At 42.9% G+C, this 17,800-nt stretch overlaps 1 protein-coding gene across 2 annotated transcripts in view; it reads left to right on the forward strand.

Moving 5' to 3' along the window:
- The first annotated feature begins 1,594 nt into the window (after positions 1-1,594).
- Positions 1,595-17,800, forward strand: part of slc12a2 (solute carrier family 12 member 2) — a 76,887-nt gene continuing 60,681 nt past the window's right edge. For both annotated transcript variants that reach the window (XM_029647200.2, XM_029647209.2), the window contains exon 1: positions 1,595-2,672. In XM_029647200.2, coding sequence (XP_029503060.1) covers positions 2,142-2,672 — 531 coding nt within the window. In that variant the 5' untranslated portion in view covers positions 1,595-2,141. The remainder of the gene's footprint in view (positions 2,673-17,800) is intronic.

Below are 17,800 nucleotides of genomic sequence, written 5' to 3' on the forward strand. Positions count from 1 at the left end.
TGAAGCAGCCAGATCTCCAACTTCCACACTACAGGCAGACCTCCAGACCATTGAAGTGGAAAACTTAGAAGTTGCAACCAAATGATGGACAGTGGACAGTAGTGTATTATGCAGTGAGGAAAGAAAGCTATGGGATTAATGGAAAAAAATTCAACAGACAATCATAGGGCTCTGATTAATTAATAATGTATTGTTCTAAATGCACTTGTCATTCATTAAAATTTCATCATCACGATGATGTCTTCATGTGGTGCGGATTTACTTTTCTATTATACATTGTCATTTAAAATCCCCTCTATTGCCAATATCCAGTGGAAACATATTCCACATTTCCAATATTAATATCCCATATTCCCAACTTTAAGCCCCAACTTTTTTGTTAACCAGGACATTGGTTGACTTGGAGAGGGTAGATAGGGTTGTTGGGTGGGAAGGGTCAGGAATTAGGGGTGTGGTGTCACATTGCTGACAATCCATTGATATGAGTGTGATCTATGGTATGCATGTGGATGTAACAGTAAACAAACCCTCAGCATTGTGCACTGGACACAGTTCTTCTCCAGACAGACATCCAAGGTCCTTATTACGCGTCAGAAAGGTAGCCTGCAAAAAAATACTACAAACCCATGCAATCTGATGTCTTTGTTTCTTCTGTATCTAATCTAGACAATAAACGACAACACAGATTAGATATGTCTTTAATGTATGTGTCAAACTCATTCCACGGAGGGCCGAGTGTTTGCAATTTTTCAATCCACCCTTGTACTTGATTGATAACTTAAAGTAACTAATTAGTAAGGAACTCCACTCACCTAGTTGTTTCGGTCTTAATCGAAAAGAATAACCAAAAACCCTGCAGGTCCTCCCTAATGGACCGTTTTCTGCTGGACAAATGTAACAATGAATACCAACATTTACAACAAGTTTAGGGTGGCCCTAATTGAGCATGTGATAAACAAAAAGTACAACAGCTGGTGCATTTGACCCGGCCAACCACCAAACAGAGACCAATTGCTGTTCGGTATAATGTAAACCGTAAAAAATATTTTAACATACCGTACATGACCATAATGTGTGGGCTAGTGGACCAATCCAAAAAGCATTATATTTTGGACACATAACTCACTTGTAACTTTGATTAAATTACAAAAATTATTGAATTAAATTGCGATAAACTCAAACCAAATCCTTGGTTTTGTCTGGACCTGCGAGTGACACTATAAATTGACACTTAGTACTTCACAATTGTTATATATTTTCTATTATTTGAATGTGTGTGTAATATATTTTCTATGATTAGAACGTGTGAGGCAACTTTAATTTCATTATCATTTTCCTTCTCTGTGGTTTGGGATGATGTATACAGTATATACCATTCGCAATTGCACGAAAGTTACCCACATTTTTGCATATCTATAGGTGATGTTATTATAATGATTGTACTTTGTTTCTCTACCTACAGACTCTGGAACATCCTTTGTATTACGTAAAAATAAAAAAACATACCTCAGTGCAAAAAAAACACGCTGTGCTGAAATCTCGCGAGCTCTACCTTCCGTTTGGAACCCACCCTAAAGCGTTGCCTTACTGCAGTGTGTATATATGAGCGAGGCGAGGGTTGTTTTGGGAATCTCGGAAGAGTTGCGGCAAGGTCGATAGAGCATCCTACTCTTAAAAAAAAACATCACATCGCGGATATTATTCGCTTTCGTACAAGTGTGCGGAAAGCTAGAGGACCGAGAGGCTACTCGGAGATTTCATCTCTTGATGAGTAGCGTTGGCTAGGGCTGAAAGTTGATGCCTTTTTTTAATCTCTGAGAGTGTATACTGAGACAGCTAGCAAGCCATCCTTCTCCATTTGTAGCTCTGCATGTTTTGTGGTTGTGCTACCTTTTTGAGAGAGGCAGAAGTGGCATTCGGCTTTTTCTGAATTCGAAAGCACCGCGTTTCTCTGGGACCAACTATCCAGACGGTCTTCCACCACTTGGGCGGTACCAGGAGTGTGAGCTGACTACTTATATGTCGGAAAGAACCGGGGTTTAGAAGCAGTGTAGTTTTGCTATTGCACACGAGTTGTGCCGGACATTTAGCTAGGATTTTTTTCCCCTTAAAAGGTCCTTCATTTACCGGTAATATTTGCAATGTCCGCGCCATCCTCCTTGCCTCCCGCCCAGGGAGAGGACCCTGCGCCAGAAAATGAGGGTCTGGCCGTGGATACAGGTTTGAAGCCCGCCGGCCCGACACCCAGCTCGAGTCGGTTCCAGGTGGACCTGGTGGCCGAAGCAGCCGGTGCCGCTGATAAAACGCTCGCATCTGGCGATAAAGACGCACCCGAAGGTTCGGAGCCAGCGGCGGGTGGCGAGGAGGCAAAGGGTCGGTTCCGTGTGGTGAACTTTGTAGATCCGAGTGGAGCAAGCCCGCCAGAAGCAGTGCCCGCTGAAGGTTTCCAGAATGGAGACACCGTGATGAGTGAGGGCAGCCTACATTCTTCGACAGGAGGCCAACATCACTACCATTACGACACCCATACAAACACCTATTACCTAAGGACTTTTGGTCACAACACCATCGATGCCGTGCCGAACATCGACTTCTACCGGCAAACTGCTGCGCCTCTGGGGGACAAGCTGATAAGACCCACCCTTTCGGAGCTGCATGACGAGCTAGACAAAGTAAGCAAACTCATGGCTTTGACACGGATGCTAGCGCGTGCTAGGACAGAGCACACATGGGGCGCCACTGCTGCATCAACGTTCCAAGCTTGTGGGGCGTCAATTTGTTAGCTTTAGTTTCTGTATTTAGACCACGTTGTGGTCAGTGGATCATTTTACAGTCTCATGGTCGTTTATTGTACTTGGTAAAAAAGGATGGCTAGCTACATGCCTGTCATTAGCAACATTGGTGGGATGTCGGTGTGGAACAGAGGAACTGTGCGCATTCTTCAATAGAAACGCATGTGGATAGGCTCCACCACGTATTCATTGTACTTGAATGATGTCGTCACACATTATTTGTCAGTTTTACGTAGCGCATAGAATGCATGGTTTCGGGTCACAAGAATGAATGCTTTTGTCACAAAGTAGGAAATTGGAATCAGGAATTGACAAAATTATGTTTTACTTAGCAAAAACACATTTGTTTACCTAGCTATGGCAAGCCATCGATATTTCGGTGTATTTTGATAGTTCCCAACTGAGTAATATATTAGAGTAGCTAATATATATGTCCAACAATTGTGCGCACGTGAGACTCCCTCTAGGATGAAAACAACATTTATCTCGCAGCTCAGCTATCGGTTACACTGTATCTAACTAGGCCTACTTATAATCAGTCATTCTGGTAGAGCTATTATTTAAGTATTATACTGGCGTTAGTTATGCAGTTGTATTCACAGGATAGGTTGAAGTGTATTTGCTTGGATACATTTTACTTGGCTATTAATGTGGTCTGTAGACACCCGGACTTCCTGCTTTGTAATATGAGACGTTTTCTGACCCAGTAGTCAAATAGTTCATCCTGTCCTAATTTTTAAATTAACTTACCTGATAATGTTAGGGGGCGGCAGGGTTGCCTAGTGGTTAGAGCGTTGGACTAGTAACCGGAAGGTTGCAAGTTCAAACCCCCGAGCTGACAAGGTACAATCTGTCGTTCTGCCCCTGAACAGGCACCCACTGTTCCCAGGCCGTCATTGAAAATAAGAATTTGTTCTTAACTGACTTGCCTGGTTAAATAAAGATAAAATAGTTACAGCTAAGTAATACAATTTCTGTGTCTAGTAGCTTATGGGTTTATCTAAGTACTGATGTAATCTTTTACACTTGGCCATGACAAATCAATCCCAAGCACACTGGCCATTGTCCACAATGTCAGCCCTTATATTTGGTCAGCAAATCTATGTAAATCCTACTTTATTTAAAACTTGCCCCCAATAATAACCCAAACGTGGCTCTCAATTCCAGAGCATTACTGCTAAGCATTGACACATTGCCCTGGCATGCCAGTCCTGTGCTCTTCATATCGTTCTGTAAAACTTATTGGCGGATGAAAGAAAAACAACTGAAGGCCGTGTGCCATGTTGACATTCCATGGGCCATTATGTCTTGGAGACTGGTAAGCAGGCGGGGGCGTTCCTGACTGACACATGGGAGGTTAACTGGCAGCATGACCCCTTCCTTTATCCATTAGCCTTTGTCTAGGCTCCATATCTCCAGACATAAATTTCCACTTTTCACCCATGTCTTCTCAATATGTACATTTTTGGTAGTTTTTTGTTGTTGTTGTAGTATTCTAGTGATGTCCAATCGAGCTGCCAGTAAGTATGGAGACCGTTCCCATATGGCTTTTATAACCACATGCCTTACAGCTTGTATGTAGAGAACATGGTTATGATATTGATAAGGCATGTGGGCTAATATATTTGGCATGATGAACTCATGAAGCGACAACCCTCTACATCAGGGCTGTCAAACTAATTCCATGGAGGGCCTAGTGTCTGTTGGTTTTTATTTTTTATTTTCAATGAAGCCCTAGACAACCAGGTGAGGAGAGTTCCTTACTAATTGGTGACCTTATTTCATCAATCAAGTACAAGAGAGGTGTGAAAGATCTGTAGACTCTCTACCATCTGTGGAATGAGTGACACGTGCTCTACATGTTAACTGACATACTGTATGTCCTTGAGGGCATTTGTGTGCCATGCTCTTGTGGCCAAATATAGGCTACACAAGGAATAACGGTTAATTCATAGTCAAGACTGAGATTATTTTCTAGTCTTGTTACAATCGCCACTTCAGTTTCCTACTATAGATCTGTGGTCGTCTCCTTATCCCAGCATATATCTCAGCAGCACAACACATTGCCATAGACATTTTGAGATCCAGACAGGCTCTGTTTGAATACATATTAAAGGCATGCATTAGTTATCTTGTAAAGTGTATGTAAAGTGTTTGTCCCATGTTTCATGAGCGGAAATAAAAGTTCCCAGAAATTTTCCATATGCACAAAAAGCTTATTTCTCATTCTTTGCACTATTTTCTTTACATCCCTGCTAGTGAGCATTTTTCCTTTGCAAAGATAATGCATCCTTGACAAGTGTGGCATGTATGCAGTTTTGTCGCAACACAATGCCACAGATTTGAGGGAGTGTGCAATTGGCATGCTGACTGCAGGAATGTCCACCAGAGCTGTTGCCAGAAAATGTAATGTTAATTTCTCTACCATAAGCCGCCTCAACATCATTTTAGAGAATTTGGCAGTACATCCAACCGTTCTCACAACCGCAGACCACGTGTAACCACGCCAGCCCAGGACCTCCACATCCGGCTTCTTCAGTTGTGGGATCGTCTGAGACCAGCCACCCGGACACCTGATGAAACTGGGTTTCTGCACAAACTGTTAGAAACCGTCTCAGGGAAGCTCATCTGTGTGCTCATTGTCTTGACCTGACTGCAGTTTGGCATCGTGACTGACTTCTGGGGGCAAATGCTCACTTTTGATGGCCATTGGCACGCTGGAGAATTGTGCTTTTCATAGATTAATCTCGGTTTCAACTGTAATGGGCAGATGGCAGAGAGTGTATGCCATTGTGTAGGCGATCAATTTGTTGTGAACAGAGCGCCCCGTGGTGGGGTTATGTTATGGGGAAGCATAAGCTACGGCCAACAAGCACAGCTGCCTTTTATCAATGGCAATTTGAACGCACAGAGATGCGTGACGAGATCCCGAGGCCCATTGTTGTGCCATTCATCCACCGCCATCACCTCATGTTTCGACTTAATGCCCCATGTCGCAAGTATCTGTACACAATTCCTGGAACCTGAAATTCTTCCATGATCAGACATTTCACCCGTTGAGCATGTTTGGAATGCATCGACGTGTACGACAGTTTCTGCCAATATCCAGCAACTTCACACAGCCATTGAGGAGTGGAACAACATTCTACAGGCCACAATCAACAGGTTGATCAACTCTATGCGAAGGAGACATCTCACTGTATTAGGCAAATGGTGGTCACACCGGATACTGACTGGTTTTCTTATCCACGCCCCTACTCCCCCCCCCCCCCCCCCCCCCGAAGTATCTTGGACCAACATATGCATATCTGCATTCCCAGTCTTGAAATCCATAGATTAGGGCCAAATTTATTTCAATTGACTGATTTCCTTATATGAACAGTAACTCAGTAAAATCTTTAATTGTTGTTTTTTATATTTTTGGACTGTGTATCTCATGTTTATAGTGTAGTCTAGTTTTTAGCCTTGTGTACATACTGTATGTAGATTGTGTAAATTCTGCGCGCATTTGGAAAGTATTCAGACCTCTTCCCTTGCTCCACATTTTGTTACGTTACAGCCTCATCCTAAAATTGATTTAAATACACCCCCCCCCCCCCTCATCAATCTACACACAATAACCCATAATGACAAAGTGAAAATGGGTTTAGATTTTTTTGCGAAAGAATTAAAAACGGATACCTTATTTACATAAGTGTTCAGACCCTTTGCTATGAGACGCAAAATTGAGGTCCGGTGCATCCGGTTTCCATTGATCATCCTTGATATTTCTACAACTTGGAGTCCACCTGTGGTAAATTCAATTGATTGGACATTATTTGGAAAGGCACACATGTCTCTATACAGTTGAAGTCGGAAGTTTACATACTTAGTACATACATAGTTTACGAGTCATTAACTCGTTTTTCAACCACTCCACATGTCTTGTTAACAAACTATAGTTTTGGCAAGTCAGTTAGGACATCTACTTTGCATGACAAGTCATTGTTCCAACAATTGTTTACTGACAGATTATTTCACTTAATAAGTTGAAAATGAGAATGTGTTCTTAACTGAAAAGCCTAGTTAAATAAAGGTATAAAAAAAATTGGCACCCCAAATTACTGATTGTTATGAGAACTTGAAATCGGCCCTAATTAATCGGCCATTCCGATTAATCGGTCGACCTTTAGACTACGGTTTACCACTGGACCTGGGGACGAAGATTGTACTTTTTGGTGAAATGTTCTCTGGTTTGATGAAACAAAATCATAACTGTTTGGCCATAATGACTAGAGGTCGACCGATTAATCGGAATGTCCAATGAATATTTTTGTTTTGTTTTTACACCTTTATTTAACTAGGCAAGTCAGTTAAGAACACATTCTCATTTTCAATGACTGCTTAGGAATGGTGGGTTGACTGCCTTGTTCAGGGGCAGAACGACAGATTTTCACCTTGTCAGCTTGGGGGATTCAATCTTGCAACCTTACAGTTAACTAGTCCAACGCAATAACGACCTGCCTCTCTCTCGTTGTACTCCACAAGGAGACTGCCTGTTACGCGACTGCAGTAAGCCAAGGTAAGTTGCTAGGTAGCATTAAACTTATCTTATACAAAAACAATCAATCATAATCACTAGTTAACTACACATGGTTGATGATATTACTAGATATTGTCTAGTGTCCTGCGTTGCATATAATCTGACTGAGCATACAAGTATCTGACTCAGCGGTGGTAGGCAGAAGCAGGCGTGTAAACATTCATTCAAACAGCACTTTAGTGCGTTTTGCCAGCAGCTCTTCGTTGTGCGTCTGACTTCAAGCCTATCAACTCCCGAGATGAGGCTGGTGTAACCGAAGTGAAATGGCTAGCTAGTTAGTGCGCGCTAATAGCGTTTCAAACGTCACTCTCTCTGAGCCTTCTAGTAGTTGTTTCCCTTGCTCTGCATGGGTAACGCTGCTTCGATGGTGGCTGTTGTGTTGCTGGTTCGAGGAGAGGGACGGAAGCTATACTGTTACACTGGCAATACTAAAGTGCCTATAAGAACATCCAATAGTCAAAGGTTAATGAAATACAAATGGTATAGAGGGAAATAGATCGATAATTCCTATAATAACTACAACCTAAAACTTCTTACCCGGGAATATTGAAGACTCATGTTAAAAGGAACCACCAGCTTTCATATGTTCTGAGCAAGGAACTTAAACGTTAGCTTTCTTACATAGCACATATTACACTTTTACTTTCTTCTCCAACACTTTTGTTTTTGCATTATTTAAACCAAATTGAGCATGTTTCATTATTTATTTGAGGCTAAATTGATTTAATTGATGTATTATATTAAGTTAAAATAAGTGTTCATTCAGTATTGTTGTAATTGTCATTATTACAAAAAAACTAAAACAAAATTGGTCATATTAATCGGTCTATTTTGGTCCTCCAATAATCGGCATCGGTATCGAAAAATCATAATCAGTCGACCTCTAATAATGACCATCGTTATGTTTGGAGGAAAAGGGGGGAGGCTTGCATACTGAAGAACACCATCCAAACCGTGAAGCATGGGGGTGGCAGCATCATGTTGTGGGGTGCTTTGCTGCAGTAGGGACTGGTGTACTTCACAAAATAGATGTCATCATGAGGAAGGAAAATTATGTGGATATATTGAAGCAACATCTCAAGACATCAGTCAGGAAGTTGAAGCTTGGTCACAAATGGGTCTTCCAAATGGACAATGACCCCAAGCGTACTTCATAAAGTTGTGGCAAAATGGCTTAATGACAACAAAGACAAGGTATTGGAGTGGCTGTCACAAAGCCCTGACCTCGATCCTATAGAAATTTGTGGGCAGAACTGAAAAAGCATGTGCGAGCAAGGAGGCCTGCATAGCTGACTCACTTACACCAGCTCTGTCAGGAGGAATGGGCCAAAAATTCACCCAACTTATTGTGGGAAGCTTGTGGAAGGCTACCCAAAACGTTTGACCCAAGTTCAACAATTTAAAGGCAATGCTACCAAATACTAATTGAATGTATGTAAACTTCTGATCCACTGGGAATGTGATGAAAGAAATAAAAGCTGAAATAAATCACACTACTTTTTTTGATATTTCACATTATTAAAATGAAGTGGTGATCTTAACTGACCATAGACAGTGCATTTTTACTCTGATTAAATGTCAGGAATGGTGAAAAACTGAGTTTAAATGTACTTGGCTAAGCTGTATGTAAACTTCCGACTTCAACTGTAAGATCTCACCATTGAAAATGCATGTCAGGGCAAAAACCAAGCCATCAGATCGAAGGAATTGTCAGTGGAATTCCGAGACTGGATTGTGTCGAAGCACAGATTTGGGGGAGGGTACCAAAATACTTCTACAGCATTGAAGGTCTCAAAGAACAAAGTGGCCTCAATCATTCTTAAATAGAAGTTTGGAACCACCAATACTCTTCTGGTAGCTGGCTACCCGGCCAAACTGAGCAATCGTGGGAGAAAGGCCTTGGTCTGGGTGGTGACCAAGAACCCAATGGTCACTCTGACAGAGCTCCAGAGTTTGTCTTTGTAGATGGGACAACCATCTCTGCAGCACTCCACCAATTATGCCTTTTATGCTAATGGCCAGCTGGAAGCCACTCCTCTGTAAATGGAACTTGACAGCACGCTTGGAGATTCTCTGGTCTGATAAAACCAAGATGAAACTCTTTGGCCTGAATGCCAAGCGTCACGTCTGGAGGAAACCTGGCACCATCCCCATGGTGATGCATTGTGGTGGCAGCATCATGCTGTGGGGATGTTTTTCAGCTGCAGGGACTGGGAGTCTAGTCAGGATCGAGGGAAAGATGAAAGGAGCAAAGTACAGAGATCCTTGATGAAAACCTGCTCAGGACCTCAGACTGGGGCGATGGTTCACCTTTCAACGGGACAACGACCTTAAGCACACAGCCAAGACAACGCAGGAGTGGCTTTGGGACAAGTCTCAATGTCCTTGAGTGTCCCAACCAGAGCCTGGACTTGAACCCGCTCGAACATCTGGAGAGACCTGAAAATGGCTGTGCAGCGACGCTCCCCATCCAACCTGACAGAGCTTGAGAAGATCTGCAGAGAAGAATGGGAGAAATCCTCAATACATGTGTGCCAAGCTTGTAGAGTCGTACCCAAGAAGACTCTGATGTAATCGCTGCCAACGGTGCTTCAGCAAAGTACTGGGTGTAAAGGGTCTGAATACTTATGGAAATGTACTATTTCCATTTTTTATTCTATAAATTAGCAAAGATTTCTAAACCATTTTTTTGCTTTGTAATTATGGGGTATTGTGTGTAGATTGGGGGGAAAAATTGTAATACATTTTAGAATAAGGCTGTAACGTAACAAAATGTGGGAAAAGTCAAGAGGTCTGAAATACACTGTATATTTTGTCCACTTATCCGGTTTTCTGTCCGTGTCCTGTTTTCGTGGCGGCAACGTTTCAGTCAAATTCCTGTACATGCAAATGTATATGGTGAAATGAAGGTGATTTTGTGATTCTTCTTTCCTTCCTTAAAGTAGATTAAGGACTGATCTGTACTGCTTTTGCCCAGCCAACTCTTTCCTAATCTGTTTACTTCAAGAAAGCAAGGAAGACTTTTTTGTTCTGTTCCGAACAGGGCCTCAGTCGGCACATTTTGTTTTCGATGTCACCATTTTTGTCCTGGGTGCATCAGTTGAACATGTGCCATTTTTGGCCTTTGTACACGAGCAGCTGTACACTGGCAGCTGTCAGTAACTGGACACTGGTAAAATGTACTTGTTTTGCTATGACAATAAATATAGATGTCACTTTTTTTTCTGCATGCATGCATGGAATGCTGAAGCTTAGCATTCACTGTCGTGTAGTGAAAGAGCATAAAGTAAATCCAAAACCCTAGGCTCTTAGCTATCGATGGCAATCAAGAGGGTGACACGCTGTCCAGACATCCAAGGTTTTCATGAAAAGTAGTGTCCTATTGGTCCAAGGTCATGTAGTTGGCAGAGCATCCCTATTGAATGCATTTTAGAACTAGTCGGGTACTATTAAATGTTATTTCATCACCTTAGAATGACTTGTGCTCGTGGCGTTAACTGATACACATGGTTGAAAACATGAGGGCATTTTCTGTAGCTGGCAGTTACCCACATATGCTATATGTTCTAGTCAATCAATGTCAGTGTATTATGTCTGTCTGTAACAGTGTGTTATATCTGATTGTATTTGAATGTTTTAAGGAGCCCTGGAAGATTAGTCAAAATGAGGACTGAAAGAGAATAAAAGAACCCTCATCCTCAACGCTAGATTATTGTGTTGCTCTATGCCACAGAGGAAGCATTCAAATGCAGTCTGTTCATTCTAGTTGCTTCAAGATCTCAACTAACATGGTATTGTTTTTTTACATACATATATATATATATATATATGTGTATATGTATGTATACATATATGTGTGTGTGTGTGTGTGTGTGTGTGTGTATATATATCTGCTCAAAAAAAATAAAGGGTACACTAAAATAACACCCTAGATCTGAATGAATCAAATATTCTTATGAAATACTTAAAAGTTGAATGTGCTGACAACAAAATCACGCACAAATTATCAATGGAAATCAAATTTATCAACCCATGGAGGTCTGGATTTGGAGTCGCACTCAAATTTTTAAAGTGGAAAACCACACTACAGGCTGATCCAACTTTGATGTAATGTCCTTAAAACAAGTCAAAATGAGGCTCAGTAGTGTGTGTGTGGCCTCCACGTGCCTGTATGACCTCCCTACAATGCCTGGGCATGCTCCTGATGAGGTGTCGGATGGTCTCCTGAGGGAACTCCTCCAGACCTGGACTAAAGCATTCGCCAACTCCTGGACAGTCTGTGGTGCAACGTGGTGGATGGAGCGAGACATGATGTCCCAGATGTGCTCAATTGGATTCAGGTCTGGGGAACGGGTGGGCCAGTCCATAGTATCAATGCCTTCCTCTTGCAGGAACTGCTGACACACTCCAGACACATGAGGCCTAGCATTGACTTGCATTATGAGGGACCCAGGGCCAACCGCACCAGCATATGGTCTCACAAGGGGTCTGTAGAATCTCATCTCGGTACCTAATGGCAGTCAGGCTACCTCTGGCGAGCACATGGAGGGCTGTGCGTCCCCCCCCCCCAAAGAAATGCCACCCCACACCATGACTGACCCACCGCCAAACCGGTCATGATGGAGGATGTTGCAGGCAGCAGAACATTCTCCACGGCGTCTCCAAACTCTGTCACGTCTGTCACATTTTTTATTTTTTTAAATGTATTTTACTAGGCAAGTCCGTTAAGAACAAATTCTTATTTTCAATGACTGCCTAGGATCAGTGGGTTAACTGCCTGTTCAGGGGCAGAACGACAGATTTGTACCTTGTCAGCTCGGGGTTTGAACTTGCAACCTTCCGGTTACTAGTCCAACGCTCTAACCACTAGGCTACGCTGCCGCCCCATGTGCTCAGTGTTAACCTGCTTTCATCTGTGAAGAGCACAGGGTGCCAGTGGCGAATTTGCCAATCTTGGTGTTCTCTGGCAAATGCCAAATGTCCTGCACGGTGTTGGGCTGTAAAGCACAACCCCCACCTGTGGACGTCGGGCCCTCATACCACCCTCATGGAGTCTGTTTCTGACCGTTTGAGCAGACACATGCACATTTGTGGCCTGCTGGAGGTCATTTTGCAGGGCTCTGGCAGTGCTCCTCCTTGCACAAAGGCGGAGGTAGGGTCCTGCTGCTGGGTTGTTGCCCTCCTACGGCCTCCTCCACGTCTCCTGATGTACTGGCCTGTCTCCTGGTAGCGCCTCCATGCTCTGGACACTACGCTGACAGACACGGCAAACCTTCTTGCCACAGCTCGCATTGATGTGTCATCCTGGATGAGCTGCACTACCTGAGCCACTTGTGTGGGTTGTAGACTCCGTCTCATGCTACCACTAGAGTGAAAGCACCGCCAGCATTCAAAAGTGACCAAAACATCAGCCAGGAAGCATAGGAACTGAGAAGTGGTCTGTGGTCACCACCTGCAGAACCACTCCTTTTGTTGTGGGTGTCTTGCTAATTGCCTATAATTTCCACCTGTTGTCTATTCCATTTGCACAACAGCATGTGAAATTTATTGTCAATCAGTGTTGCTTCCTAAGTGGACAGTTTGATTTCACAGAAGTGTGATTGACTTGGAGTTACATTGTGCTGTTTAAGTGTTCCCTTTATTTTTTTGAGCAGTGTATTTTTCTTCTTCTTCCTTTTATCAGTAGAGCGAACTAATGATGGAAAACGCCAAATGGAAATTCCATTGTAGCTAATCGACCTGTGCCTGTGGACTTACACCTAAATCAATGAGTCAACCAAATAGCCATTGTTAGTGCTGATAAAAGTGGACTTCAGTGATAGCCTGCTAAAGTTACCTGGCCATTGCTGGGCACCCTGTCTCCGTTCTACACACAAACTCTGTAACGAAACCAACGGCAGTTGTGAATTCCATTCAAATCAAATAAAAAGGGGCAGCATTTTACTGTGTTCTCATTGGGCCCTGAACCCGTCACCTGGCAGTAGCAGAAGCCGCATGAGACCCGTTATATTGACCAACCAGAGGGGAAACCCTGACAGGACAGATTTATTCTGCGCCGGGCAGCCAAGCAGATTGTACTGAAATATTGATGTCTTCGCACTGCCACTACAGTGAGGGCACAAAGTCGACGAACAGGCCAGCTAACTTCCAACTCTAGTATGAGTCGGTAGTACTGTGTGCCTTCTTGGCCTTTAGTGATGGGGAGCAGACATGTCTGCCTGTAAAGTCTAATTCGATTTTTAATGCAATTTGAACATGTGAGACCCAGTAAAAAAGTGTGAACAGCTCACGATAAGCCTTTTGTATTAGCTAACATTTTATCAAAGTGTAATGCCTTTTGATGCAATGCCCTTATTGCTCTCATTACTACCTCTTGTGTGTTTCCAAAAAACAAGGACTTCAAGTTGGGTACACTACAGTGTTTTGCTGCCTATTCCATTGCTATCTGTTACAGGACAATGACAAACACATGTCCGCATGTAGCTTTTGTTCTCCTACATTCTTTGGAAGGTGATGCCTAGTGGCGTTATTTTACTGTGTTCCTATTGGCTCATGTCATTACACGCTGACCAATCCCTTCTCCTCTGGCAGCTAGCAAGCATATTGTGAAGTCTTGACCCACTCTCTCTTTCTCTGTGGAGTGTTGGGTAGGCAGGGCCTCAATAACAAGTGGCCATATTAATACGGAATTATTAAGAGACCGGTGTTCCTCCCTATAGACATGGTTGTGCTTTTCACTGGCTTAGCCCAGTCAACCAAACCCTTTTTAGTTATGTTTCCACTAACTCAAATAGGAAGCCCCGGTGCTGGGGAAATGTGATGTGACACCCCACTCTTTTTTAAATTTAAATGTATGATAGGTAGCCTTTAAACATGAATCCTATTCTGAATGATTGGATAGTCTTACATTTTGACATGAGCAGTCTGCTGAATTACACTATCTCGCCAGAGCACAAACTTGTTTAGTTGTGCTTCTCCAGTGAACTCATGTTGAAAAGAGGAACATTGTTCCCTTGTTATTACATTTCTGTTGTACTGCTTTGAAGGATCTCCAGCTAATGTTACTTCCTTGTTAGGGACATTTTCTATTGGATGCAGTGAAAACACAATTGGTCATTTGGGGCTGAATTAAAGGGCTTTGCGTGGCAGATGTTTCCCACCAGGTCAGGCATCACAAAAGCCCCCGTCTCCTAGCACTCATGTCCTTGGTCTCCATGGCGATGCCAGTCCTGTGGGCAGGGCTTGCTGTCAACAGGTTGTCTCTTGTGGCCCTTTTCAGAGCAGGAGGCCTGGAGATCAGGCTAGGTCTCATTTAACTGATTGAGCTGGAAGTGACAATGTAGTGAGCATGCAATCCACAGCTAGGCTTTGCCCTCAATGCTCACCTTGAATCTCTCACACTTACGCCCATTCTGTTGTTCAAAAGCGGAAGTTGTGTTCCGATGAAGATTTCACCTCAGTTGCCATTTCCTGTGTGCAATGTCACTTCTTTCTTAGATCTAGCCTAGATCACATGTTTCCAGATAAGCCCTCTGATGTCTTTTCATTATTGATAACCGGATATCAGTTGTAGTTTCTGGTCCCATGTGCTTGGAGCTCTATCACAACTGAGCATCAACACTGGGAGCCTCCGCCTGCAATGGCAGAGGTCGGTCTGTCACTCACACTGGCGTGTTTGTGGTGACTTGTGAAAAGTCCATCTGTCACCACAGGTTTACTGCAATTTTTTTTTGGGGGGTGCACCCTTCAAATTGAATAGGCCTGAGTTATGTCTGACTTCTACTGTAACCATAACAAGCCCAATGTTGTGTTGGATCCCGTGTCCCTGTCCAAATATTAAAACTGCACCCCATTAACCCCCATCGTTTTTGTTCTGGTACATTCCATTGTTATTAGTTCATTATACAGTCCGGTCTTACCAGTCTAACCATGTAGTTTTTTGTTTGTTGATAAAACAAAATGGATACAGTCTTTGTATCGCCAACCACTGTATCAACCCTTCCTTTACAGGAGTCTAGTGGGATTAATAGTTGGATGTTGTTTTGTAGTCAGGCTACCTGTAGCCTAGTTAGTTTCTTTGCAAGTAAACAAGGTCTGAGGTAAGACTTTGTTGCATCGTTTGTCGCAGTTAACCTCATGACGGCGTCCCCTTTTAACTAGCTTGCACAAGGGAGGCTCTGTGCAGTGGCCTGGCTAGGAACAACTCCACGTGGACTTGTTTATTCTCTCCCTCTGCCTCTGCACTAGTTGTGCTCAAGATTGTATGCAGTGTCAGAAACAGGAGAAGGAGCAGGCTTCTGGTCTGGCCTGTGAATGGAGAGGGAGGCCTTTATTCAGTTCTTGACTGTGTTGTGGGCCTGCAGCTTGTGTAATGTATACACGCCATTTGGCAGTCACTTGTAAGTGCTTGTGCGAAATGTTCGTGTATGCGTATGGTTTCTCTCTGGCCCACGGTCATATCTATTAGTGTCAGTGTGAATGTCAGAAATGACTATTTACTATCCCTTCTTGGAGTAGGCCTACTCTCTGGGAAGGACATAAGATGCCACTGCTACACAGTCACAGATGGAGCAATGTATTCACTCCTTTTATGGACTAAATACTTCCGTACTGACAACTGGTATTTCTATAGCTAGGTTTCCATCCAACTGGCGACAGCTTTTCATGTGAATATTCTAAAATTCGCATAGACAATATTTCCATCGAACTGACTTGCGGATTAAAGGCTGTGCGTGATGACGTAGTGCACATAAATAACTTTGAATTATATAAAAAATATATATATATTTAAAAAATGTGATGGGTTTCCATGGCATTTTCAACTCTACTGATGGTTTTGTCAAAACATTTGTGTTTATATAGCAATTGTGCCCACTGTGTTCTTGGAACATGTGCTCTATCCAACAGCTTGCTAATACAGTGCAGGGATAGCCTACTACATGATGGTATGTACGAAAAAGTAAGATCATTTTAACTTGTCAAACTGCAGCCAAGCATTGATCTTCACGTCACCAGAATAAGACTCTGTATTTATTGGAAAGGAGCATGAAGCTCATCACTGTGAACTTTCACCCCCTTGTAAAGGTCATAACTTTATTTCCTCTGTAGCCTAATCGACTGTGAACTTTCACCCCCTTGTAAAGGTCATAACTTTATTTCCTCTGTAGCCTAATCGACTGTGAACTTTCACCCCCTTGTAAAGGTCACAACTTTATTTCCTCTGTAGCCTAATCGACTGTGTGCTTTCACCCCCTTGTAAAGGTCATAACTTTATTTCCTCTGTAGCCTAATCGACTGTGAACTTTCACCCCCTTGTAAAGGTCACAACTTTATTTCCTCTGTAGCCTAATCGACTGTGTGCTTTCACCCCCTTGTAAAGGTCACAACTTTATTTCCTCTGTAGCCTAATCGACTGTGAACTTTCACCCCCTTGTAAAGGTCACAACTTTATTTCCTCTGTAGCCTAATCGACTGTGAACTTTCACCCCCTTGTTAAGGTCATAACTTTATTTCCTCTGTAGCCTAATCGACTGTGAACTTTCACCCCCTTGTAAAGGTCATAACTTTATTTCCTCTGTAGCCTAATCGACTGTGTGCTTTCCCAAGACATCGTGGAAGGACCACGCAACATATCATGCGTCACTCCAAGTTTACTTCCATATGTTGATTTTAATATAGTTATATTTGCTCATAAAGGCGTTTCTGCTGCCACTCTCATAATACATTTGACAGACACAAAAATGATCCACCTCGTCTAGTGTTTTGTTTTGTTGACATTTGGAAAGTTTCCAGACAAGTTTGGTGTTTCCGTCAGGCCTGTCGTGACATTTATCCGACATGTACTTTACTCGCATAAAAAGGTTGGATGGAAACCTGCTTGGTGAGCGCAAATATTGGAGCTATCTTTAATAGAAGACTTGTGGCTAGTTCTTATTTGCTGAATAGTAGCCCTTGACATGACCACTGATAGGCCGCATTCTTATCACATGGCTTCTCAGAACGTTTCCTTGGGGACAAAACACCTTCACGTAAACATATTTCCTGTCGCCTGCTATTGCATATAGCATCAGAACCGATGACTGACTGATTCGCTGCTTGTCATGGCCAGATGCTATCATCAGTATTGGTGACTGTTGAATGGTATACAACTTTTCCCCTTCGTGCTGCATCTTCAGGAAGTCTCTCTGTCATGACCGACCGTCCTTAGGCCTACATAAGTTTTTTTTTTTTCACGTTGAACTGTAAAGTTGGAATTTCTTCAGCTATTAGGCTAACAGTAATGGCTTTTTAGGATATCTTTTTTTTGTTGCCCTTTGTCTCGCTTTCTCTGGGTCTCTGAGAACCATTTTAGATGCAACGGAGTACCCCCCCCCCCCCCCCCCCATCCACTTAATTCATTATTCATCTCCCATGTTCAAACTCTCTG

This window comes from Oncorhynchus nerka, linkage group LG4, assembly GCF_034236695.1.
Source record: "Oncorhynchus nerka isolate Pitt River linkage group LG4, Oner_Uvic_2.0, whole genome shotgun sequence".
Classification (NCBI taxonomy): Eukaryota; Metazoa; Chordata; class Actinopteri; order Salmoniformes; family Salmonidae; genus Oncorhynchus; species Oncorhynchus nerka.